General features: G+C 39.7%; 6 protein-coding genes across 7 annotated transcripts; 2 read left to right on the top strand and 4 right to left on the bottom strand.

Moving 5' to 3' along the window:
• Nucleotides 1–27: 27 nt before the first annotated feature.
• On the bottom strand, nt 28–1,378 carry LOC132787426 (uncharacterized). Its single transcript, XM_060794462.1, has one exon. It carries the CDS (start codon nt 1,042–1,044, stop codon nt 46–48), a length of 999 nt encoding a protein of 332 aa, XP_060650445.1. The 5' UTR covers nt 1,045–1,378; the 3' UTR covers nt 28–45.
• An 11-nt stretch (nt 1,379–1,389) lies between these two features.
• On the bottom strand, nt 1,390–13,566 carry LOC132787435 (pneumococcal serine-rich repeat protein). The gene is given in 5 exon segments (XM_060794471.1): nt 1,390–2,228; nt 2,290–2,322; nt 2,324–2,549; nt 2,603–4,070; nt 12,999–13,566. Coding segments are annotated over 4 exon segments (1,851 nt in total). The 5' UTR covers nt 4,066–4,070; nt 12,999–13,566; the 3' UTR covers nt 1,390–2,099.
• A 182-nt stretch (nt 13,567–13,748) lies between these two features.
• LOC132787427 (protein-L-isoaspartate(D-aspartate) O-methyltransferase) lies at nt 13,749–15,014 on the top strand. Its single transcript, XM_060794464.1, has 4 exons — nt 13,749–14,010; nt 14,074–14,210; nt 14,270–14,674; nt 14,738–15,014. The coding sequence occupies exons 1-4, from the start codon at nt 13,752–13,754 to the stop codon at nt 14,819–14,821; spliced, it is 885 nt and encodes a 294-aa protein (XP_060650447.1). The 5' UTR covers nt 13,749–13,751; the 3' UTR covers nt 14,822–15,014.
• A 154-nt stretch (nt 15,015–15,168) lies between these two features.
• Nucleotides 15,169–17,507, top strand: LOC132787422 (uncharacterized). The gene is made up of 3 exons (XM_060794458.1): nt 15,169–16,261; nt 16,320–16,773; nt 16,841–17,507. The coding sequence occupies exons 1-3, from the start codon at nt 15,237–15,239 to the stop codon at nt 17,333–17,335; spliced, it is 1,974 nt and encodes a 657-aa protein (XP_060650441.1). The 5' UTR covers nt 15,169–15,236; the 3' UTR covers nt 17,336–17,507.
• Nucleotides 17,508–17,663: 156 nt separating this feature from the next.
• Nucleotides 17,664–23,607, bottom strand: LOC132787420 (phosphatidylinositol 4-kinase type 2-alpha). 2 transcript variants are annotated; one of them, XM_060794455.1, is made up of 7 exons: nt 23,061–23,607; nt 22,194–23,001; nt 19,897–20,015; nt 19,531–19,664; nt 18,441–19,472; nt 18,308–18,376; nt 17,664–18,242 (listed from the first exon to the last, which is right to left on the bottom strand). In XM_060794455.1, the coding sequence occupies exons 1-7, from the start codon at nt 23,247–23,249 to the stop codon at nt 18,239–18,241; spliced, it is 2,355 nt and encodes a 784-aa protein (XP_060650438.1). In that variant the 5' UTR covers nt 23,250–23,607; the 3' UTR covers nt 17,664–18,238. The 2 variants fall into 2 exon arrangements, with proteins under 2 accessions (XP_060650438.1, XP_060650439.1); XM_060794456.1 differs by lacking the exons at nt 22,194–23,001; nt 23,061–23,607 and adding an exon at nt 20,570–21,108.
• A 362-nt stretch (nt 23,608–23,969) lies between these two features.
• Nucleotides 23,970–24,627, bottom strand: LOC132784799 (uncharacterized). Its single transcript, XM_060790654.1, has one exon. It carries the CDS (start codon nt 24,549–24,551, stop codon nt 24,069–24,071), a length of 483 nt encoding a protein of 160 aa, XP_060646637.1. The 5' UTR covers nt 24,552–24,627; the 3' UTR covers nt 23,970–24,068.
• Nucleotides 24,628–24,787: the final 160 nt, after the last annotated feature.

Genomic DNA, 24,787 nt, shown 5'->3' with positions numbered 1-24,787 from the left:
CCACTCTATACAATAAAATATTAGCCATTTACTTTCAATAATACTTTATTTAGACATTTCCATTGGTTGAAATCGAACACTGCTAAATCCGTAGTTGAGGTAGTAGCCACGTTGCCTGAGCATCTCGGCAGACTGCGAATCGATCGATATAATAAGTTTCATGAGAGGTCCCGACTGTGCACGATAAAGCATGTGCCAATCGTCGACAGCAAGTCCCTCATTCTGCTCATCAATCAGACGCAGCGAATACTTCACCGAACTCGTCGCCAGTGCTGGAAAGATGCCCGCAAAGACCCGCTTGAAGGGCACTTCAGTCTCGGGTATCACCTGCAACGAGACGCCTTCCCAGGGACGCAGTCGCGTGTCCATGGCACGCAGCCAGTTGACGGTGTCGATGTCGTGGCAGCTGACCGACAGCCAACCTTGGCGAAAATGGCAGCCAGAGAATTGTGGTTTCACGGTGTCCGCGTCCTGTCGCTGTATGAGATCGATAATACTTTGCTGCACTGCCTCTAGCTGCGGCACACTCCACAGTTCGCTGGGATAATCGCCAGGTAGTATGGCCAAATTGAGGCATTGTGGCTCCTCTTGTACCGGCTGCTGCACAACAGGTCTTACAGCAGGTCCTCGTAATACTGGTGCTCCAAGACGCGCTTGCACTGGCAATCGTTCGCTTGGCGCTGGTGAAGGAGGCGTCGGCAACGAGATGGACATGAGCGGCTGAATTGATTCTTGCCAGTTGCCTGGCGGCTCATCGTAGTTATCCTGTTGCTGAGGTGGCCTGCGAATCGGCTGCTTAGCCTGTTGTTTAGCTTTCTTGCCAAACTTCATTGGTTGTAAAGCCCGCAGTCTAGCCTCATCTGGATTCATCCCGGTACGCACGAAATGATGGAAACGCTTCTTGGCCGCACCGCAGAGACGAATTCGTTCCACTGGCTGGTCATTGTTATATTGTTGTTGTTTTTGTTTTGGTTGTTTTCGATTTTTGTTCATTCTAGTTTTGATTCCCACGAGTGTAGGGGTCGGGTAGGTCGACCGTGACATAGCCCCCAGTATCACGGCAAGGCGATTTGTAAAATTGCAACCGGAGGTCGCCAGGTATCCGGAGGTCACCGTTCGAAGACAGCAAAATTCACGCAGCTGCCATGCGGGCCCATTGGCACGGTTGCGATTGACACCAGGGCCTTGCGGGTTTTATCGAGTTGTCCTCTCTAGATCCGCCATATTCAGTCGAAAGCAGTAGCACCTCGAGCAGGATGTGGCCAATTAAAGGTCACGTATGGTCGGTCTTAGGCAACACACAGCATCAGCATCAGTGTCTGCCTCTGCCTGCCACCGTGGCACACACACAACTATGTGCCACAGCAGCAGCGCTTGGCTACCAATTGAGTATTGTGTATTTTGATAATTGGTTTACATTTATTTCAGTTCATCGTATAGTTTGACATACATATGTGTATACTTAGTTGCCTGAATATCTAACTAGGTTCTATAGCTTAAGAGCTAATTTCTTTCGTTCCGTCTTTCGGATAGCACACACATCGTTCATATAAGTTAATCAGATTATGCAGCAATATTGGAAATGGTTTAAACGGTTTGCCTAACTAGTTGACTATAAACTAAAAAGGGAACTAAATCCACAAAAAAAAGCATTTACATAAACATTTATCAAAACGCGCGCAAAGCTATAAACAAATAAATTACATTAACAATCAAATGGAAATCAAACAATTCTTTTTATTTTCAAAGCCAATTCAGCATTTTGATTCGATGCAATAGCATTAAAATGGATTTGTTAAAATAATTCCTAAAGTCGCTAATTAATCTTAACAGAAATATCATGTTTTTGTGTATGTATAATTAGTTAATCGCTTTGTGTTTTGTGTGTGTTTCTTTCGGTTTGTGTTGGTGGAAATACAATATGGTTCAGTTCCAACAACATTATGCTGCTTCGCCCTTATCGACATAGAATTCCTTGTATAATAGCTATTTAAATATAGTTTTTGCTTTTTTCTATTCCTGCTTCTACTCCAACTGCTTTTTGATATTATCGTTAATATGTATTGTTTTTCTCTTTATTTTTATTTTATTGATTACCCTCACAGCGTAGGCAGATTTTCGGGCTGATACTCTAGGAAATTGGCCGGGAATTGACCCTGTCGTCCATTCACCTCGCCATAAAGCCAATCCTCGTTGATACGATAAAGCACATTGACCAGTTCGTTCTCCTGCAAAGCACAAATGCATTAATATCGAGGTTTAAGGATGAAAGTACTTCCAAGTACTTACTCTTAAGGCCAAATCTCCCTCCACCTCGCCAGGGGAAATTATACAAACAACGCACCATCGTCGCGTGCTGTTGTTGTTGCTGTGGCGGTGGCTGTTGCTGTTGTTGATGTTGATGGGACTGAGCTGCACTTTCCGCAGCACCACCCAATGGCACCTTGACTTCCACATAATTAACCGGAAACAGACCTTCGCAGCCAGCACGCGTGCGTCCTCGGAACCACTCTTCGGTGGGCTGCTCCAGCAGATAGATTTTTTTCGTTCTCCTGCAAAGTGGAAAGCTGTGTTAATAAAGTTGCAACTATTTCATATATACTTTTTATTTACTCTAAAGCTCAGATCGCCTTCCTCGACGCCGTCAAAGTCATAGAGCGCTATGCAATATGCCATCTGAGCCTCCTCTACATAACCCGAGCTGCCGTTGCTCAACGCCAACGCATCCACTTTGCCCGAGATCACGTCCAGCAGCGAAATGTGACCAGCCGGAGCCGCAGAGGCAGCTGCTGCTGACAGCGGCGGTGGAGCACCCTTGGGCATGGGTGGCGATGGTGGCGTGCTGTTGCCATAGGCAGACATCGGTGGCTGGCCAATGAATGGCGGAGGCTTTGGTGCCTTGGGCTTGGCCGAGATCTTCGGCTTGATGATGGTGGGCATGCTCAGCGATTGTGTGGGCGGCAACAGACTGCGACCATTGCACAGCGGATTATCCGAGCTGCGCATTGATTGCTGCTGCTGCTGGTACTGCGTCGTCTGCATTTGACGCACTGGCGCCGCACCAAAGCTATCAACGCCACCACCATAGATGTTGTTGTCCACCGCTTCCCATGGATCCACCAGGGGGCTCTGTGTGGCCGGTCGTGACCGTGTGTAATCATCCTCAAAGCCGCTCTCCGGCTGCGATACGCTGCCATTGTTGGGTGAACTGAAATTGCTGTCCGAGCTGAAGCTATCCACGCTGACGCAATCGCTGTTCGACTTCTGTGTGAATGTGGGCGATGATGGCGGCGAATCAAAGCTGATGAGCTGTGCATCTGCCTCACTTCGATAGCTGTTCTTGGTCACATTCGTTGTTGTCATCGACGTGGTTGTCGTGCTCGCCGTATTCCACGCCGCATTCCAATCGTAAAGATTGGCACTAGACGTTGACGTAGCCGTTGCTGCAGTCGAGGACGTGGCTGCTCCGGCATGACCGCTGCTCAGGCCGTAGACGCGACTCTGCGCTGCGGCCTTGGAAGCAGCAGCCGATGCCGTTGCCGTCGTCGACTTTTTGCGATTGAATATGTTGCTAATGATGCCACCAGCTCCCCCGCCACTGCCACCGCCAACAGCACCACTCGTCGTCGACGTCGTCGTCATTTTGCGACCATTGACCTGCACTTTTGGCGGTGGCGGTCGCGGCGGCGGCATCTTCTTAAAGCTGTTGCCATTCCCAGCAGCGCTATCAAATGGTGAGTCATTCCAATTGGTCGCTGGAGTGTAGCGTGCCTGGGGAAACTTTCTCGTTATGCTTGATCCCGTTGTTGTGCTGCTGCTATCGACATCAAAGAAGTTGTTGTTGTTGTTCCACTTTTGCTGATGCTGTTGTTGCATTGGTCCCTTTGGTGGCGGTGGCAACTTGATGGTCAACTTCTGCAACCCGCCGTTAGCTGCCTGCTGCTGCTGCAGATGTTGCTGTTGCAGTTGCATTCGCAGTTGCTCCAGACTCGCATTCGCACCCGCCGCTGCGCTTTGGCCTCGCGATCCTGGCGGCGCTGGCGCTGGTCTCGATGGTATGGTCATTGTGCCTGCAATTGAAAGCGAATACATCAGCACACTGCGAATAATTTGTCGTTAATACCGCTCAAGAGATGCGCCTTAAGAGATAACGCTTATCGTTTGCGGTGTGAATGATGATAAGCAACGATAAGAAATGATTCTAAGTGATGTGTGGAGCGTCGTTTCCCTAGAATTCTGACATCTCTCTCCAAAAAATACGACATGTAAAGCCGGAATATTCCTACTCAAAATTTTATTAACTTAGGTTTCTGTGTGTGTTGCTGAATTGTCAACAGACACCACAAAAAACACTTCTCTTCACGCACAGCATTTGTCTCAATTAGTTTGCACTTAAAACGCTTGAAAGCTTTTGGAAATACATCTGCCTTAATTGCCTCCATTCAGTATAGAAATAAATGTATTTTCTAAGATGAATATTGAACAGTTCTTAATAATTTGAGACTGAGAATAATATAAGTAAATAATTCACATTTTCACTTCAGCATTAATTTCTAGCTTGCATCTCTGTTGAACACGCAAATAAGTTGCGATTCAAAGAGGAATATTCTTATAGACTGAGAATAATATAAATTATATCGAACTTGCTACAGTTCAAACAGAAAAAACACTTTAAACTAAATCTCTTTCTTAAAAAAAAGTACTAAAAAACAGATAAATAAATGTTGTTCAAGTTCAATTAGCCTATATAATTATTATAAGTATTTGTTTGCATTTGCATCAACAAATCCATAAAACTTATTTATATCTTGATATTGCTTTAATATTTTACGATTTTAAATATTTGCTCTAAATCAATTCAACCATTTTATTTAATTTTAAGCGTAAACATTCAAATTAATTTCGAGTGTTTTTTCCACTTGACTGTTTAATCATTAAATTATAGCACATTATTAAAATTGTGCAATTTTCACAAATGAAAATAATCACAAAAGTTATTTCCAGACAGAATGCGCATATTGTTTATTTCTAGAGCAATTTTAATGGATCACGAAAAATAACAAAACACTTTACAGCGTAACCTGAATAAAATCACTTTATAGATTGGCAAAAATGAAAACGTAACTCTTACAATTGAAACAACTTGGGCAACTGTCTGCAATGACACTAATTTGTTAAATCACGTAACACTTTTATTGTTAAATTGCAATCGACTGTTGTAGAGCTGCAACTAAACTCGACAGCTGATTAATATTAAATAAACACTTCTAATTGCCGAAGCCATCCATCATCATCAATGGGGAAATGTTTAAAACGTAAAAAGCAAATCGATCAACAAGCCAAGCCACAAGAGAATAGTAAAAAAAAGCACAAAAATTGAACAGAAAGAAAAACAACAAATAAATAAATAAATTATTAAAATACAATTTGTGGCCAGGCATTTACGTCATCAATATAAAGCGAATAGGACGCCCACAAAAAAAAATTCAACAATGGGCAACAAATTCAACTTTGATCAGAGAACCAACAAAAATGTGGGAGGAATGCAATTCCGCGAAAAAAATAAAGAGTTCAGTTGGCGATTACGCTAAAAAAAAAGAACAACAATTTGGTGGTCGGCACATCCCAGAACGACTGATTGCATTAACAACAACAATATTATAAATCGTATTCAGGCGCCAGCGAGAGCTTGAGAGTCGCATATGCTCTGAAAGTGTGCTTATCAAAAACAAATACTCGCATACATTTATTTTACGCAGCAAATAAATTCTGTTACTAGAATTCATTCATTTTTTAAGTACGTATTTCGTTTGCCAAATGCTACTGATGTTGCTGATAATAATGATGATGATGATGCTGCTGTCTAATGACCTCCAGCTGCGTCATCGCAAAACGACGAATTCCCCAGAAAATAATGGCAAAAACAATAGTCCGCCCAGTCTATAGCTAATTACATAGTGTATGGAACTTATTTATGAGTGTATTATGTATATAGATAGAGAGCATTTTGTATTTATTAGTCTGGCAGCATATTCGATAACTGTCGGCAAAATTGAGTCAAGCATTCTAAGTAGCTGGGCGGTGGAATGAATGTGTGCCACTTTTGTTTGCTGTTTGCTGACTGTTGCACATGCCACGATTATACATGCCACATGAGCAAATACTGAACTGCGCCTGGATAATATGCATATATGTATGTATCTTGACATATGGCGCAACATTGTTTGCATTAAAGTTAGACACGGAATGGGAAAAACCCGACAGAACATGCAAGCAAACGACTTTGAGATATAAAGAAAATGAGCACCAAGTTGTTGAATAAGCTTGATTTTGTTTTGTTTTTTTAACTTCACTCTTGTTGACTTAAAATGAGTTTAAGATATTAAAAATATATAAATAAAAATAAATCACACACAAAAGAGTTTAGAAAGCTTGAGATTGAGACAGATATAATCAAGTGTGAACTGAAAACGTCGTAAATATATTTGAATAATCTGTTCAGCTTGACTAAATGTGATTTTACTCCGCATAAATATCAATTCGCATGCTCTTTAGATAACAATCTCTCAGAGAACAAAGTATCTATTGTTCATAATTGTTCACAAACTTCAAGCAGCAATTTTTGCAATTTGTATGCGCAACTCTCAACAGAAGCAGCTGTTAGCAGTATATTTTGTTTCTTAATTCTTTTCAGAAATTTCACAAACTTTCATTTCCAAGTGTAAACAAAGTAGCCACAAATATTGCATGCCAAATTCATGTAAATTTTTCTGTGGATCTAAAAAGTCTGGATGAATACCGTTCATATGCTATTTACATCACAATCAAATGGCAAATAGACTTCAAGCACGAACCCAAACTAAAACTACTGACTACGAAGACTAAGAGATTCCACGTAAATATCAAAGTCAACAGCTGAGACAATATGAACCGAAACTAAATGTGTTAGAGATACAATTTTTGGGCAGCACTTATTATTCGATAATATTTTCGGTATATTTTGAAGGTAATACTTTATCGATATACCAAACATACCAATCGGTATATTTTAGTATTTTTTGGTAAATTAATTTAGTATAATTTAAGAATAATACCACACCGATATTTATTGCATATATACCCTTTTTAGCTCTTAAAGGTGTCAGAACATCACCGAATTCATTAGCTTGTTTATTGTGAACGTGGCACGTTTTGCTCGACAAAAACATCAATGAGCACTTACAGAACTAACAGAATCAATCTAATTAAAGTCACCTCTGAAGGGTATACGAACACGTACATGAATATATAGGTACAAACATATATACGCTCATCTGTATTTGTGTGTCTTTTACCCCTAGCTACGTGAGCTTAACTTGTGGCAAGTGCATTTGAATTTTGGGGCTTTTCCTGCTAATTAAATCAATGTGTACCATTTAATACACAAGCCTCCACTGGATGTATCCCCCAATGGGTTTGCATATATAATCGGCATATCGGAATATATCAGCTCACAACAGATGCAATTATCGTATTCGTTTTTGCCTTGTCTAATCCAACAACAAGGAAAGCTTTTACGTCAATTGCAGAGCAGCTCAAATTGTGCCTCCAATCAATTAACAGGCATTATGTGATTAAAGAAGAGGGGGAAAGCGTAGAGAGCTGCAGCTAAAGAACTATTTTTAGTGCAAACGTGTCAGTTTCACGTTATATTGATGAACGTTAGCTGTAGCTAAGAAGATTTTTCGACATTTGATTCTACAAATAGATGCAAAACAATTGATTAAAAAATAAAAATATTTTAAGCACATTTAATTAAATAACGACAAGGTAAGAAAGAAATGTTTGAGAATGGTTTTATTATTCAATATATTATTAAAAATGCGTTAAAACTAAAAACCAATCGATATAACAGCCGAAAATGTTGCTTCTAGGCAAAGTTGTTATTCGATTCATATGCAAAAGTATTTTTGAGTTAATCTCGTCAGAAATTGCATTTAAAGTGTTTTGGCAACTCAAACATTATTGCGATAAGACTCTTACATTTTTGTTGTAGACGGATCAGAGCTTGTACTTTCCCAAAGACCTTTCATTAAACTGGTGAACTATGCCTACGCAAGCATTCCCTTCCGCTGCTGATAAATCCGAGTTTATATTTTCTACAGTTTCCATAAAATTAAAATGTACAAATATATATATCGTATACTATGTAGTACAGTTGAAAGCTTTTTATATTAGGTAACTATCTAATTTCTATGCCAGTTTGATAAATAGCTTCCGCTTAATACGTCACATTAGCTAGTTAGTAGCAAGTTTCATTTTTAATGTGCTTAAACATGATGTCATCTTACCGAAATGATGTTAAATTAAAAGTACGAATTTTGCCAAAAATTTATAAATTATTTCAAGTTCACAAGTTTCTAGTGATTACAAAAAATATATTTCTAAAATTCTTTTTATAATTTTGAAACAGGTTTTGCCAATTAAAAGCGAATAATAGAATTAACAAATTAGTAACAGCTCGGATGACATGTTAAGCCTTGTAAAACCCAAACTAACGGCCGTAGAATTGTCGCCCTTGTCCAAACTAAGCTCACACATACCTACATAGGTATTTGTGTGTTTGTATGCAAAGTGTTGTAAAAGCTTAATGCACTGCTAAGGTCACGCCTAGGTTTGTTATAATGCCATTGTCCCACACATGTGCACAGTAATGTACAGGGTATAATACATAGAGAGATATCTTTGTGTATAGTTGGGTGATACTTCTCTGGGGGTTTTCGTTAAATTGTTGCCGGCGACAACCGGTTAAAGCTGAAACCGCCCCGCAAAGTGAAATGATTTGACTAGGAAGCAGTTTTGTTGCACTCACATGCAAGTTTTTATGCTTTTTATTATACCCAGCACTTTCAGCAAGGGTATGCCAAAGTTGAGTGTCACTATGAACTTGTTAATTTTATGATTTTTAGTAGTAGTAGCTTCGCAAATTTGCGTGGGTCATTGGCGCTTTCAACTTGACGAGGCACACAGATACAGATATGTGCTCAGGTTAATCATGAACCGGCGACAACTTTTACTTAAAGTACTCATAAAACTTGAACCACGCGCGCTCTCAAAGCTCTTGTAAGAAAGGCAAAGCAGAACTCAGCTGAACAAAAGAAAGTGCTTTTTTCTCTTTCAGACTTGCCATTGTTGTTGTGTGTGCGTGTGTGTGTGTGTGTGTGAAAGCATCTCAGAAATGATAGCAAAGTGAGAGCAAATACGTGTAGGTCGGTCGATCACTTCGTCAAGCATTGTCAAGACACACAGACACACACACACACACACACACATTCAGTGCACACTCATAATAGAGTTCATGAACATTATCACAAATGGACTCTTAAGTAAATAATTGATTAACTATAAACGACATTTCAAAGAGACAATTTTCTATGCTCTATTTTATATTATTATTATTGTTCGTATTGTATTCACTTCGAGACTGCTTTTGGCACTGGGCAGCAATTGTTGATTGCTCGATATTTCGTCAATTGGCAAACCCAAAACAAAATCAACAAAATAGCGAACACCAGCAACAACAACCACATTCAATGACCTTGAGCTTTTATTTTCAATTGTTAAAATGCTAGAAAAATAATCAAATAAACAAGAAAATAAATTGCTTACTTACTAGATCAATACCCTTGCAGCAATGTTTTTATTTGGCTACCCAATCTAATCTAATCTACAATCTATGTCACTTTCATTTTTAGGTAGATAATATACTTAGCGAAGACAGTTTTATGATATTTTAGATTTGTATTTCATGCCATAAATTCTGCATTTTTGCAATCAGGTTTATGGACTCAACTGATCGTCAGCACTATTTATTTTCTCTTTTGAAGTTTAAAGTAATTTCTAAATTCATTCGCCACTTTTTATCTATGACTTCTATGCATATTTCCTTCTCATGCTTAGTTTCAATGCTGATAAGTATTGCAATAACAATTGATAAATGCTGCACACGTTAAGTATTACAAATATGCAGATATGTGAGGAATACGTTATATATTAAAGCAATACGTAATTGAAACGCCATTCGAAGCGCCATCAAAAAAACGTCTCGAACCTAAATTGAATTTATTGCGGCAAATAAAGAATTTAATGAACTTACAGTCAGACACACCCTTACACAAAGATATATATACTATATGCTATATCTCTTCACATACAGGAACGCCTCAATTTCAGCTCTGACGTTGAACTTGCCAAATTATATGAACATATATTATAAGTAGGAAGCAGTCTGTGAGGGAACGTGCCCAAGAGAACACGCACATTACTTAATGCTATTTAAGTTATTAAAAACACAGCAAAAAGTTCATTCAATTTACATAAAAAGCGTTGACTCAGTTCCAAAATGGGAGGGGGTGGGAGGCTTTTGGGTCGCACAGTGAATGTGCTTTGTTTGACGTTGAGGTTAAGGTCTTTGGAAAAGATCTCATAATTATGTTGACTGGGAAGCTCTTTAGAATGACGGAAAGTGAAAGAGGAAAATAGAGACTGATTCACTAATAAGTACTTGTTTTTTTCTATTCAAGTGCTTTACGCAGAAAAATGATAAATATAATTCAAAAATTAATTTATATGAAACACTTTTTTAAAAATTTAAATATTTCTCTAACCAAAGAAAGCAATTATCGTCATATTCAAAAATACGTATTTCAAAGAAAATAGCTCATACATAACATACTTACAATAGGGAATTTACCACACATTAGGATAATATTTTATTATATGGTTTGTAACTTTGAAATGAATCAGCCAAATTACCAGAATCTTGAGCAATTCTTAGTACATATGTTAGCGGTGAAAGTCTGACTTTATTTTATATTAGATTTTAAATTGAACAATCTACAGTTCTAGCCAAATTTACTGCTTGTAAGTAGATTAATTTGCGCAAACTATGTTGGGTAAAAGATACAACCTTCTAGCATTTACCATTTGGGCTGTCGGCTGAGGTTCAATCAGATAGTAAATAAGTTAGTCTGGACAAAGAACATTATACATAGAAGATGTATTAAACTTCTTATGAAGAGCACATTCGTTCACTATCCTTAAAATGAAAGCAAACTTCCTTTGTGGCGCCTTCTAAGGTCAAGGTGTCTGCTTCATAGTCGCATATCGATACAGTTGTTGTTGTGAACACAGTTTGATATGCGACACATAACAATTTACGCAAATTTGTGTAGTTTGCGCAAATGTTTGACATATTTGCACAACCACACAAAAAGAAACAACAAATGAGAAAAAACGAAAAATTGAAAAGTTTAAAACGTGCACAAACGTCACAATCTTTTGTTGTCTGTCATAGCAAACACGCACACAGACACATGCGGTATTTAGAGATCTGGCAAAATACAAAAACACGAGTTAAAATTACGAATACGAATGTGAATGCGAATGTGAAAATGAAAATCCATTTAAATAGCATGCGATTGTTATGCGAAGGTGTGTGTGAAAAGCAAATGGAATAATCAGTCTGACTTAAACTCGCCCCCCATCAGAAGAAGTTCAGCAGAAAGCAGAAAATAAAATGAGCATCAGAACTAGTTATAAATGAAACATAAAATACACAATTTAAAATTCACATATTCAAAGAAGTATGAAATCATTCATAGATTAAAGCCATTAAATGCGCTGCAAATGGAATACCTATAATAGTTATTTTTATTCTATTTTATAACAGCTTTCTGTATAACAGTTTGCATTGCTCCTTTTGTTTTGTATGCCAGCTGGGCGTCTTCGCTCTTTTTGGTTTTTGTTTTTGAATAACGTCAGGTGGTTGAGAATGAAAAAAGATAAATGTATTTGCTTAAACTGCACGTTTGCTTGTAACAAATCATCGCGGGTGCAGAGAGAGCGAGAGAGTTGAGCATTCATCATATTCGTTGGATTCGGAATTTGACGTTCGCATTCATGCGTTGCAAGGCGCAATCTAGGTCAAAGTTGAACAGAAAGCTTAACGCATGAATGCATACAATCACACTTGACAATATATTTAATTAGGCTGATAAAATGCTGTTGAAATTAATTAATTGAAATTTATCAATAAATGCGCTTTTATCATAGGGAATCTCTATAATTAACATATGATTGATAATGTTGTGGCAGATAGCTTTTTGTGGCTATCTATTTATTCTAGCAACAGCAAAAATAAGAGAAAGCAAAACGTGCAGTAAATGGCTATGCGATAAATTTGCTCATGTGTGAGAGTGTTTGCTTGTAAGTGTGTTTGTAGTTGTGCATGTGTTATACACTTGTCGTTTCCTGTTTTGTACAACGCGACGCTATCACAAAATGGAAGACGACATAATAATTACACAAAAAGCAAGAAGAGAAACCCTTTCAAGAACTTATCGATAACTTCTGCCAGCTGTCAAAAGCGGCAGCCTGCTGCATCTTGTGGCAAACTCAGTGAGTTGGAAAGTGAATGTAACAGACGGAAGCAGAACATGCAACACCTGCTGCTGCTTCAGAATGAAAACGAAATGCTTGACAGAGTGGAAATGCTCAGAGGGAAGTAGTGTCAAGTAAACTCAACTCAAGTCCTGTCAAAGTGGACAACAACACGCTCACACACTCAATCATATATTTGCAGTTGTATTTGTTCCTATTCATATTTCAACTAAGCCACAAATCAAACAACAAATAACACAGCACACAACAATATTATGCAATGTAAAAATTTTTTTTTTTTTGTTATTGTACAATAGTTGAACGCGTCTTACATGCTTACAAAGCGTACGATAAATATGTTTGTGTGTATATAAATAAATATACTATTTGTATAGTAAATATGTGTGCAACAATAAGTCGACCTTGCTGAGCAGTTTAATCAAGTAAAAAACGAGCAGAGGGAGAGAAGCATTCGTCATTCAATGGTTTATACTTTTTTACGTTTTTTTATTAGCATTAGAACAAACCCCTCGCAAATGAATTGGCAATTAAAATTAATGATAAGGCGGGTAACTAACCTTTTGCTGATTTGGCCGTAACGACGACGCTGCTGTTTTGTTGTTGTTGTTTTATTTCTGCTGCTGATGCGCTCCAAATGTGTTACGGGTTAACAAACAAAAGCCAAGACCGGACCCAAGACACAAGACCAACGACCAACAGGCCAGGCCAAAATGACTAATACTCACTCACACACACTCACGCTACACAATAGCGAAAACGTTTTTGCCGCGCGCGCTCTTCAAACTAGCCACTAGATGTTAGTGTGCGTGCGTCACACACATACACTGGCAGAGACAACAATAAAACAACACGAAAAAAGGCAGCTGCAAATTGCAGTGCTATTTTGCTAGCTACGCAAATCGATGGATGGCTAGCTGGCTGGATAATTATATGTATATTCTTCACTTTACAACAGCAAGCAGCACACTCACACTTAACTAACTTTATTTATCGCAATTTGTTAATGCTTTTTTATTTGCATTAGTATTTGTACGCTTTGTACAAATTAATCTCGATTTCCTTTTGTAACTGCGCCGCGACTTTTGTTTGCTGCGTTTTCCGCTCGACAGCTGCCAGCAGTGTGCCCACAAGTTGACTACCCAAATATACCGATACTCTAACTACTTACTTTGCGGTATTTTTGCAACCAGAGTTGTGTCGCTTCTCAAAAGATAACTTAAATATGGAATAATATAGATATTATGTATCTATTAAATTACCAAGTAATTTAAAATAATATATTAAGAAATTTTACATTTAAATGTCTAGGTATGCTATGCTACAAAATTCGTTTTAAAAATTCACTTTTAAATAGGATACATTTACCAGCACTGCGCAACAGCTGTTCCTCAATTGTTGTAGGCAACAACATAACCAACGGAAAGCATAAAAACCAAACAAAAGAAAACCCAAAACTGAAAAACTTAACTTTCGTTAATATCTTAAGGCTGGGCCTATTATTGCGTTCATACAGCATGGCCTGGCGTTCCGTGGGTGCTAATAATGCGGATTTAATACGTCAGCTACGAGGTGAGACCAACAAGTGCGTCTTTTTCAAATTTTTATTTTTTTTATTATATGCATTTTGCATAGATTACGGCGTCATTGCGTCTGAAGCTGTGGCAAATGCAATGATTGCCACAGATCGCAAGCACTACTGTCCTCGTAATCCGTATATGGATGCACCGCAACCAATTGGCGGGGGCGTCACTATCAGTGCTCCTCATATGGTAACATGAAATTTAAAATATTTGTCAGATTAATAAAACTAAATTCCCTTTTTACACAGCATGCTTTTGCTTTGGAATACTTGCGCGATCATCTGAAGCCTGGTGCTCATGTACTAGATGTGGGCTCAGGCTCGGGTTATTTAACTGCTTGCTTCTATCGCTATATAAATGCAAAGGGCGAAAATGCTAACACTCGAATAGTGGGCATTGAGCATCAGCACTCTTTGGTCGCTTTGAGCAAGAGCAATCTCAACTCGGATGATGCGAGCATGCTGGACTCAGATCGTATGCTCATTATTGAGGGAGATGGTCGCAAGGGACACGCAGCCTTAGCGCCGTACGATGCCATTCATGTGGGAGCTGCTGCTCCCGAAACGCCCACCGAATTAATCAACCAGCTGGCCAATGGTGGACGTCTCATTGTTCCTGTTGGCCCCGAAGGTGGCTCACAGTATATGCAGCAAGTAAGAAGCTAACTTTACATGCTATAAATTGTTAATCATTGAATTAAACAATTTGATTTGCAGTACGACAAGGATGAAAATGGCAAAGTGCAGATGACGCGTCTGATGGGTGTCATGTATGTCCCCTTGACCGACTTGCGATCTTGACTGCATTACTTGGGAATGGTGCTGGTTCCTGTTCTCCTATTAGGTTTTATCCTCTACCGATTATGGATATATTATCATTAATTGTATTGGTTCTAATTGGTCTACCTTAGACATGAATTTGAATTGCTTCTTGCTACCCATTTAGTTAAGTTATATTTTATTAACAAAAATAAAGAAACAATGGCATAGACAAGCTAATTTGCTTAATTTACAATAACAGAATTATCAAGTCTTCGTTATATTGATCATACAAATATTTCGAAATAGACCGCGTCAAACGTCTATCGATTGCTTTATTGTCAATTCGGCTATGAACGATTTTCAGGGTTGCTGTCGCTAAGTGTTATCGATTTAATTGCAATCAGAGCCAGAAGTTGTGAGCTGCAACAAGTCCAACAGGATAGGCAGGAAAACAATGGCGAAGGCAAATGTTGGCAGGCTGCGTATTAAAAGTTTAAATGAATTGCAACACATAAGCAGTGCTGATGAAACACTTATAAATTCGGCTAACGACAAAACACCGGAAAATGCAAAAAAGGCGCCAAACAGAAGAGCTGCAACAACAACAAAGAAGAAGCACATTGAGAAATTAGAGGAGAATGCAGCTGAAAATAAAAATAAAACAACAGTTAAACGCGGCGCCAAAAAGGAACCGTTGCCGGGTCAATTGCGCATCGACAACTTCTTCAAGAGCTGCGCCAAGAGTTATAAAGTCGAGAAAATGGACAAAAAGTTAAAACAGGGTCGCAAACCAACCGGATGCAAACGCTTGTTTGACAATGAATCAGAATTGGCAACAGAGACAACTGTAACGACAGCGGAAACGGGTTCAGATGTGGAATTCAAGCCGCAAACGAAACCCTGTCGCAAGCGGACACAACCACAGCGCAATGCCAAAGCAAAGTGCAAAACAACACCATGTGATATCATTGATCTCTGTTCGGATGAAGAAGAGATTGTCATAAAACAAAGTCCATCTTGCAAAGCTCCCAAAACCACGCCCGTTAATGAAAACACTGGAGTGCTTGCTGACTTGGACCCACAGCAAACAGAAGCCAGCAGCTCTATGGTTGTTATACCATGTCATAATCTCCCAAACGAAGAGTCAACAAATGATGCATCCGGCAAGGAGAATATGCCCCTAAGACGTTCACGCCGACGCCTCCCGCCCTATAAACTTGTTGAAGGCACCAACTTTGTGGTAGATGGCTTTCAGTTTGGTGACATTCCAGGTGCAACGCATTATTTCCTCAGTCATTACCATGCCGATCACTATGTGGGCCTCACCAAGAAGTTCGCCCATCCGCTTTACATGAGTCCAATTACGGCGCGCTTAGTGCGCACTTTTATACCCATTGCTGAGCAGTATTTGCATGAGATCGATGTGGATGAGACCATTACAGTCGATGGCGTTGAAGTCACTGCGTTGGAAGCCAATCAGTAAGTCCGATAAGATATTTATAATCAGATCGCAGTCGGTTAATCTAATCACTTACAGTTGTCCCGGAGCAATTATGCTGCTCTTTAAGCTTAGCACTGGAAAGTGTATTTTACATACTGGCGATTTTCGCGCCAGCTTTGAGATGGAATCACTGCCCATCTTTTGGAATCAACCTGACATTGATCTGCTTTATCTGGACACCACATATCTGGCGGAAAGCTATGACTTTTGCCATCAGTCAGAGAGCATTACACGTCTGTGTCACTTGGTTAGTGAATTTCACGAAAAGCATGCCAGGAAACGCATTTTGCATGTTTGCGGCTCATATGTGATTGGCAAGGAGAAGTTGTGGCTGGCATTGGCCAAGGAGTTCTCGCTGCGCATTTGGACTGAACCACATCGTCGCAAAGCCATCGATTGTCTCAATTGGCCAGAATTGCAGGAGTTACTCTGCGATGATCCCTTTGAAGCTAACTTGCATGTGATCAGTATGGGCAAGATAAGCTATCCAGTAAGTAGAATTTCCTGACACTAATACGTTTCCAGTTTTCTTATATTTTCACTCTTGTATTCGACAGCAACTGGATCAGTACTTTAAGCAATACGAGGGACAGTATGATATGCTCTTGGGCATTCGGCCCAGCGGGTGGGAAAAAAATTCCAAGCCGTCGTATGGCAAGCGTATCAGTGTGATTGGCATTGAATACTCAGAGCACTCAAGCTATAAAGAATTAGAGCGTTTCGTTCGCTTTCTCAAACCAAAGCAAGTAATCAGCACAGTTCCAACGGGACGAGATCTCTGTGTGACGGGCAATGTGCCCACAAAATGGTATCAGTATGAGGGGTGCGGCCGCATGATTAGCATTTCCTATCAACCGTCTATTTCGTCATACTTTCAATCCCGACTGCGTTTGCTGCAGTCCAAAATGGCTAAGCGTGCTAGTATGGCAGTTAGTCCAATGAACGTTAATCAAAATAAACAGGGAGCAAGCCCTGCGCCATCGAACGAAGTCATAATTCAGGATGCTATAGACTTAATTAAAAATTATCTGGCAACTCATCGCGATGATTGAGCTTAAATGTCGTCAATGTTTTTGTATGTTTTTTGTATACTTATCTTTTTAATATTAATAATTGAAAGAACCATTCGAATACAAATATGTATGTTTAGTCTGCCACTTAACGCTCTTGAAGCCCTTGCTATATTTTTTCACATATTGAATAAACCAAATGTTATACAAGGCATGTTTGATGTTTTTATTATCGTTTGTATTTCTGCACATTTAATCGAATATACATATATATATATAATTATTTATTTATATCTAATTTCGAATCTAATCCATATATTTATGTATATTTTTTGTTTCCTCTAGTTGACATAGTTACACTCGCTTAACGTAATTATCCCAAAAGGAGTTGGGTTGACTTTTGAGGAGTGTTAACTGGTATAGTTTTTTTTTTTTATTAATGATATTCACAATGAATAAGGAGAAATTCTTCACTAAGCTCCATTGGCTTAAACAATAAATATGAGGTTACTTTTAAACAATTCTTGGTGATATGTTTTAGGTATAAATTAAAATAGTGTAGACAGAAAAAAGCGTATGAGCTTCGCATTATGGAATGGAGATAATCTATTGATTTTTGTTGCTCATTCATCATTTTTTTTTTAGTAAACAATTGACTACACGAAACAATATAACCTGACAAATCAGCCAGTTAACTGTGATCATGAGATGTGAATGTAATTTAAATAAATAGCAAGTGACTTTTTGCCAAAAACAAACAAATTTAACAAAATTCTTTTCGCTGTGGGAGGATTACAACTAAAAATCGTTTGGCGATAATTATGGTAAGTAGTAGATAACAACAAAGCACAACAGGTAGGCGACAATTTATCTTGAGGGTCCCGACCACATTATCAATATATATACCTGGCGGGTAATACGAGAGTGCCCAAGTGGAGCGATCAATTAACTGCAAATAGATAAGGCGAATTAGTTTATCAAACCTATGAAATTTAAATGGTGTTCTTGACCTACCACCAAGAGAAGAATGGACTCTTGTTTTGGAAGCGCTGCGTAAAGGAAAAAAAGCGACTGCCGCTGGAGCTAAAAGGCGAAATAATATAACATTACTATCGAGTAGTATTGGAGTGTTACGACATCTACTTACCGCTCAACAACGACCGCAGGCATTTGGACCAACTGCACAGGTGATTTTCCATCACGCAGCGCTTGCGTTAGATTCAGAATCTGACCACGCATCACGGACATTTGTCGCTCAAACAATCGCTTATCGAAACCACGATCCTGCTGAAACAAATACAACAGTTCCGTGCAGATCTCCTCCACGAAATTCATGTCCGACAGCTGTGGCAACACCTGATCCTTGATGTCATCGCTGAACGGTACCTTCGCCTGCGGCAACCAGGCCCAATGATAGGGATATGCACGCCAAGAATCGGGATGCTTAAATGGGAATGCCAAACCATTGTCAATAGCAGCAATTTTTATTTGCGGCGCCTCAACCAGATTCCATGTGGGCTCCTCAGGCATATGCGCTGTCTTCTTGGAACTCGTATTAGGTATATCTTCATCGTCGGTGCTCACACAGCTGTTGCTCACATTCGATGGCTCATTTATGCCCATCGAAGTGGGCGATGGCTCCCCGCCACCAGCCGTTGCACGTTGCAATTCAGCCTCCAGCGTCACTGGCGCCGACTGCTCGTTCAAATCGATAATTGGCTGTCCCACAACGGGATGCGAACGTGACATTTTGCGACCTCCAGTGCCGCCCACTTCGCCCACCAGCTTGGGTGCCACATACTTGATCAGCCAGTTGTCGTTGCCCCTGTCCGTGTTGCGTATGATGTAGTCCAGCACCACCAAACGTTCGAACTGCAACTGAAACGATTTCGCAAGAGCTGGAGACAATTGTTCGTGCTCGAAGCGACGCAACCAATAGTCGGCATCCTTGTAGCCCTCGACAAACAGCTGAAAGGAACCAGTCTTGAGCGGCAGACTCATGCGATTAAAGTGCGCCGACGGATAATGCTCCTTGATGCGTTTCTTGAGCTTGGCCTTCTGCCGATCGATGCGCGCATAGTTGAAACTCTCGGCCACCAAACGCACCACTCGCGTCTTGGGCACCACATTCAGATTGAGCTTGCGATCCACCAAACTGGCTCCAGACTCGGACAAGTAGCTGATTAATTGAAGGAGGTTTAAGTATACATTTCAGTGAGAATTTTCAATCTACTTACCCTTGATTGGGTATCAAGCAGGCGCGTCCAAAGCAACAGGGACAGCACAGCTTGTGCATCCATTTGGTCCACTTGGGATTCAGTCTGCCATAGGGTTCCTCATCCTTGGGCTTAAACACGGCCAGACAGCGTTGCTGTAATGTGATATAAACATATTTTAGTGGACAGACTTTGTAATTTGTAAACTGTAAACTGTATCGAGCTAAACCAAAAGTCTTGCGAGTCGCATCTTTGCTGCAACACTTCCCCGTTTAGTCGCGTATTTTGTTCTATGCGCTGTTTGGAGATTGTCAGCTTAAAACTCTGCAGCTGTCATCTATGCGTGGCGCAGAATTTTGAAGTTGAAGACTTGGGAGTTGTACTCACGTTTAACGCATCTTTAACAAAGTAGGAACCGCTGCTGCCTTGATAGATTCTTTCCGGCAGAATGCCCTGTTCAATAGCATATTCCGCCTGTGCCACAATCTCCGAGAACAGAGGATCGTCTGCAAGAAAAATTAATTATATAATTATTAAAGTATTAAGTAATGCGGAAATTACTAATGAAATTTGTGCGCAATATGAAAATGCGCATTGCCCTTGACAGCGCCTAAAAGCAGACTGCAAATTGTGATTCAATTATAAACGAAATGTGATGTGTGAATAATTAATAACAATGACTTGGGTCAGTAATGTGTCTCAGGCCATGTCGTGACACAGCTGTTGCTATAAATAGCCAACAGACTGTGGCCTATTGATTGCTTTAGAGAATTTCTCTCCCTTTCTCTACCTATGAACTCAAAGTTTTCGTTAAACTCGCCCAGATCCTGGCAAATGCTGAACACGTGCTGGACGAAATTGTCGCGACTGGAGCCCACCGAATTCGGCATTGAAATGACAATGGAAAAAAGTAACGCAAACAGCTTGTGATAAGCAGCCAGCGTTCAATTAAAATTGTTGGCCCAGTTAAAAGTATTTGCATATCTAAAGCATTTCGATAAGGTGCCACACATGCCTCGCTTGCCACATGGCTGGCTAGCTGGTTGACTGCCTAACTTACACATATTCTTTAGCGGACAATTGGCACATTGGCATTTGGGCTGTTGGATTTTCACTTCGGTGGCAATCGAGTCATGTGTTGTGGGCTGCGAGGAGTAGACAACAGGTACTTCATCCTCATCGGAATGCGATGGCAGATAATCCTTCTCGGCGTCGTGACATTTTTGCTTGCAGCAATGACATTCATATTCCACATAGCTCGATACATCTGAATCATCCTCTTGAGTGGTATTTTCACTGTTGCTGTTGTTGTTGTTAGCTGACTCTTTTAGTTCAATGTGTTCAACTCTTGGCTTTGGTTTTGGAGGTGGGATTGGCTTTGGCTCGGTCTCTGTATGTTGGTCGCGATGAGTCGACATTGCTGCATATCGCTTTACGTATCCAGTTAATGTTATTGTTGTCTATGTCCATTCATCGACAAAGATTTGCTGCGCATTACCCATTTTTACTAATACATGCAATTAATTTGTAACTTGTTCAATTTTGTTTATCAAACTTTTGTGAAGAAATCGTATTTCAATTATTTACTGAAGGGAAACTCAAATGCGATCACAACAATTATTCGTCGAACGTCGCGTAATTGTTGTTTTTGCCTTGTTGGCTATAATTTTTGCATATACTATATCACATAATAATATGCACAAATATTACGTATACGTGTTTCACATTGGATCAGCGCACATTGAGTGGGTCAGTCAGTCAGCTTTGTGTGCAGATTGAATTGAATTAAATAAGAATTAGTCAGAAATTCAACTTAATAAAAAAAAAACACAAAAGAGTTGAATAGCAGCGAGAGAGAGCGAGAGAACTTGTTGGACTATGAACAAAATAGAAGTCGACTTGTTTATACACTCGCCAATTAAATTCATAACCAGCATATTTATCTTTTAACTACGTCATACATTTGCAGCCATATATAGTTGAAGGTCAGCCAACCAACGCTATTTATACTTTTGTTTAGTTCTGAAACTATTACACTTTAACAATAAATAAGTAATTCTATTTTTACCATTTAAAACAGTTTTTGAATACGCAAGGAATGCTGCAATTATCTGCAAAGCTCAATAAATATTTGAGGGTTTATTTTCATTTTAAAATAAACCGCTTTAACAATTAGCTGAACTTTTCACTGAAAATTGATCATAAAAACCATATCAGATTACTCAAAAATTGCACAATCAACCAAAATGTTACATTACATCAAGCAAGTATTTTGAATGGGCAATTCAAATAGTAAATAACATTTTAACTATGGATAGCATTATCCGAAATGTGTACTTATAGCAATGTTTTAATGCAATTTTCTTGAATATACAATTTAATGTAATGTAAATTCGATACACTCATTGCTCTGGCTCTCTAATTATCCATAAGAACTAAACTAGAAAATAGAGATTACAACCAAACCCACATGTGCCTTACAGGGTGAATCAACAAGACGGAATAAAATATAAAGCTTTAAATTCAGGGAAATCCCTTGGCAATGTTTCCTACTCGAGATAAAGATAAAAAGCCATTCAATTTCACAAGCAGCTTGCTGAGTAGCAATGAGCGACACAATGAAGGAAGCCCCACATGAGTTGTAAGACTTCTTTTTGCTAGTTTGTTTTGCCAGTTTGACTCACCGCCAAAGGTGTTTGACATGAGGTCAAGATGATCGTGTCCACGTCCCAGTGCGCCAAGTAGATCAGTGATGCGACTGCCGTGGCTACCACCGCCGAGCAGAGGCTGCGATTCGCGATTATCGCTGCCCGCGTCCGTCGACATGCCCTCGAAATCGATTTCTGGCACCAAACAAATATCGTCGACCTCTGTGTCGTGTGGCAAACGTGTCGTTGTCGTTGCTTTTAGCGGTGATGTGGACGCTGAAGTAGCTGCGTTTGCCGCTGTCGTTCCACGTCGCGTTGGTGTTGCAATCTGACTAATCATCAACGCTGCTGCTGCCGCTGACTGCTGTTGTTTTTGCGGTGTCGTTGTGCTTGATCTGCCGCTTAAACTATCGCTGCTCTCCTCAGAGTGCTGTTTGCTTTTAGCTTTGGCATTGCCATTGCGTAGTGCAGGCGGGTTTCTGCTTTTGTTGTTCAGCAACACAACGCACTCTTCTTCATCGTCGCCATCTGCATCGTCGTCGTCGTCGCCGTCGTCACCATCGTGCAGCAATAAGAGTTGATGTTGCGGTTGCTTCTTTTTGCTGTTGTTGTTGTTGTTGGTGACAAAGAGATCTACATTTTCGACTTCGTCGCCCCCACCAGCGGCGCCATCATTGTGAGCCACATCATTGCTCCCAATGTTATCAGCAGACGCAGCATCATCATCATCAACAGCAACATCATCATCATCATCGTCCACTGATAACAGTATTTGATCTCTATCTCTCTTAGGTTTACGCCTCGAACGTCGCTTGCCATTGGCCGCCTTGCCAATTGTATTTATCTGCAGGGGGTAACATTTCTCATTACAATTTTCGGATCTTTAATCATTAACAGACTCACCTCCACTTGCGTCGTCAACTGATTGAGACCATTGTTGGCTTCGAAGCCATTCAGCAGCGGCGCCAGCTGATTGCTTCCTGCTGTTGTTGTCGTTGTTGTTGACTGCTGCTTGAGAAAATCACCAATGAGATCCACTTCATCCTCCAGCTGCAGCAGAGGCGCTTCACTCTTCGACTGGGCGTTATTCATGACTGTATGTTCTTAATTTCTTTTTGAGGGATGGGGTGGGGTAGCTTCAAAACGATGAATTGGGGAATGCAGCAGCAAGAACACAAACAACAAAGGCGCGCGTTGTGTGACTTTTTTATGTGACGAACACTGTTTGTTATCTGCTGCTGGGCTCAACGCCTCTATTATTCTGAATTTGCATGTTCTACAATTTAATCTTTAATTTGGTACAATGACTGTTTTTGTTGTTTTTTTGGTTGCTTATTCTGCGCATTAGCAAATTATTGATTTGGTTGCTCTCGCTAAAGATTATATATATATCGATTCTTTCCTGCCAGATACGAAAATGATGAGCCACCAGACTGTCCACTCACCCACAAATCAGCTGACGGCAATGTCCACTCGTTCATAATTGCAATTGTTCTTGACAAAATTCTACAATCGATTACTTGAGGATTGAAATCGTTTTTTTGAACCGTTTAGCAGAGTGACCATTTATGCCCGTGATCAGTATATTTTTGTAAACCAGTGCTACCAATAAATTTTTTTATTATTTATATTTTTAACCTAAGGGATTTTAATCAGCTCAGTATTGGTAACAATAACAATAATAACTTTTAATTGAAAAACAATACGGTCTTTTTTTTATGACACATATTCATTTCAAAGTCCTTGTTGGTATATTTATGTCTGAGTAATTTTTTTCAACTGCGGTCCCTCTGTAACCACTCAAATGCAATGTTTACATTTTTTAGTTTATTGATTTTAGATAAAACTTGATCTCATTTTTTTTAACTTTATTCTTATTTAAATATCTAGTTTAGCTACAATGCGTTTTCTTTAGAGTGCAAGGGATCGTCGTAACCTATCAATGCCATTCAAGACTTTAGCAAGCTCCCGTTGCAGATTTGTACTTTCAGCAACCAGTTCTATGGATTTCTTGAATCGTTCCACCGCAGTCCGCAAGCTCATTGGCGGTAAGACGCTAAACCAATGCAAAGGCTCCACATAACCGTTCTCCTTGTCGACAGAATGTCTCTCAATGCTGACCTTATCCGTTTTATCATCATCTGTTTTGTCCACAACTCGACAAAGGGCATTGAATTCCGCACTGTTCTCAGTTGGAATTTGGGCTGACGATAGCGATTGTCCGCCTTGCTGAAACTTGGTCCGAGCCAAGAGAATTGCACCACTGGCGTTTGTTCGTTCGATATCCAGCCGGCATTGAGTGTGCTCTTCGATTAGATGAAACATGTCCAAATATAGGGAGTCCAGCAATTGCCCAGTGGCATTTTTGTCACTTTTACAATTATCAGCAGTCATTTTTACACTTGTTTTGAAGGTAAGTGAATGAATTTACAACTTTTTGTTGTGAAGACAGAACCAATCATATGATCAATAACAGCCCTGCTCTTGTGCAACTTTATCAAGATTAACAGTTTGTACATCTGTTACCTAATGAAGTACGGTCACACGTCGACCCTGTTGTTAAATAAAGTAACTTTGCATATCTAGAGTTTTCACAAATAATTTAGTGAAAAGAATAATAATTAATTCAA

The sequence above is a fragment of the Drosophila nasuta genome, chromosome 2R, assembly GCF_023558535.2.
Source record: "Drosophila nasuta strain 15112-1781.00 chromosome 2R, ASM2355853v1, whole genome shotgun sequence".
Lineage (NCBI taxonomy): Eukaryota > Metazoa > Arthropoda > Insecta > Diptera > Drosophilidae > Drosophila > Drosophila nasuta.
This window is presented reverse-complemented; position numbering and strand designations above follow the sequence as displayed.

Coding starts and splice junctions, on each gene's coding strand:
- LOC132787426 (XM_060794462.1), bottom strand. CDS start 1,044: ATGTCACGGTCGACCTACCCGACCCCTACACTCGTGGGAATCAAAACT.
- LOC132787427 (XM_060794464.1), top strand. CDS start 13,752: ATGCTATGCTACAAAATTCGTTTTAAAAATTCACTTTTAAATAGGATA. Junction 14,011..14,073: donor TTTAATACGTCAGCTACGAG/GTGAGACCAACA, acceptor CATTTTGCATAG/ATTACGGCGTCATTGCGTCT. Junction 14,675..14,737: donor GCTCACAGTATATGCAGCAA/GTAAGAAGCTAA, acceptor TTTGATTTGCAG/TACGACAAGGATGAAAATGG.
- LOC132787422 (XM_060794458.1), top strand. CDS start 15,237: ATGGCGAAGGCAAATGTTGGCAGGCTGCGTATTAAAAGTTTAAATGAA. Junction 16,262..16,319: donor ACTGCGTTGGAAGCCAATCA/GTAAGTCCGATA, acceptor AATCACTTACAG/TTGTCCCGGAGCAATTATGC. Junction 16,774..16,840: donor TGGGCAAGATAAGCTATCCA/GTAAGTAGAATT, acceptor TGTATTCGACAG/CAACTGGATCAGTACTTTAA.
- LOC132787420 (XM_060794455.1), bottom strand. CDS start 23,249: ATGAATAACGCCCAGTCGAAGAGTGAAGCGCCTCTGCTGCAGCTGGAG. Junction 20,016..22,193: donor CATGTCAAACACCTTTGGCG/GTGAGTCAAACT, acceptor TTTTTCTTGCAG/ACGATCCTCTGTTCTCGGAG. Junction 19,473..19,530: donor TGCTTGATACCCAATCAAGG/GTAAGTAGATTG, acceptor TCAATTAATCAG/CTACTTGTCCGAGTCTGGAG.
- LOC132784799 (XM_060790654.1), bottom strand. CDS start 24,551: ATGACTGCTGATAATTGTAAAAGTGACAAAAATGCCACTGGGCAATTG.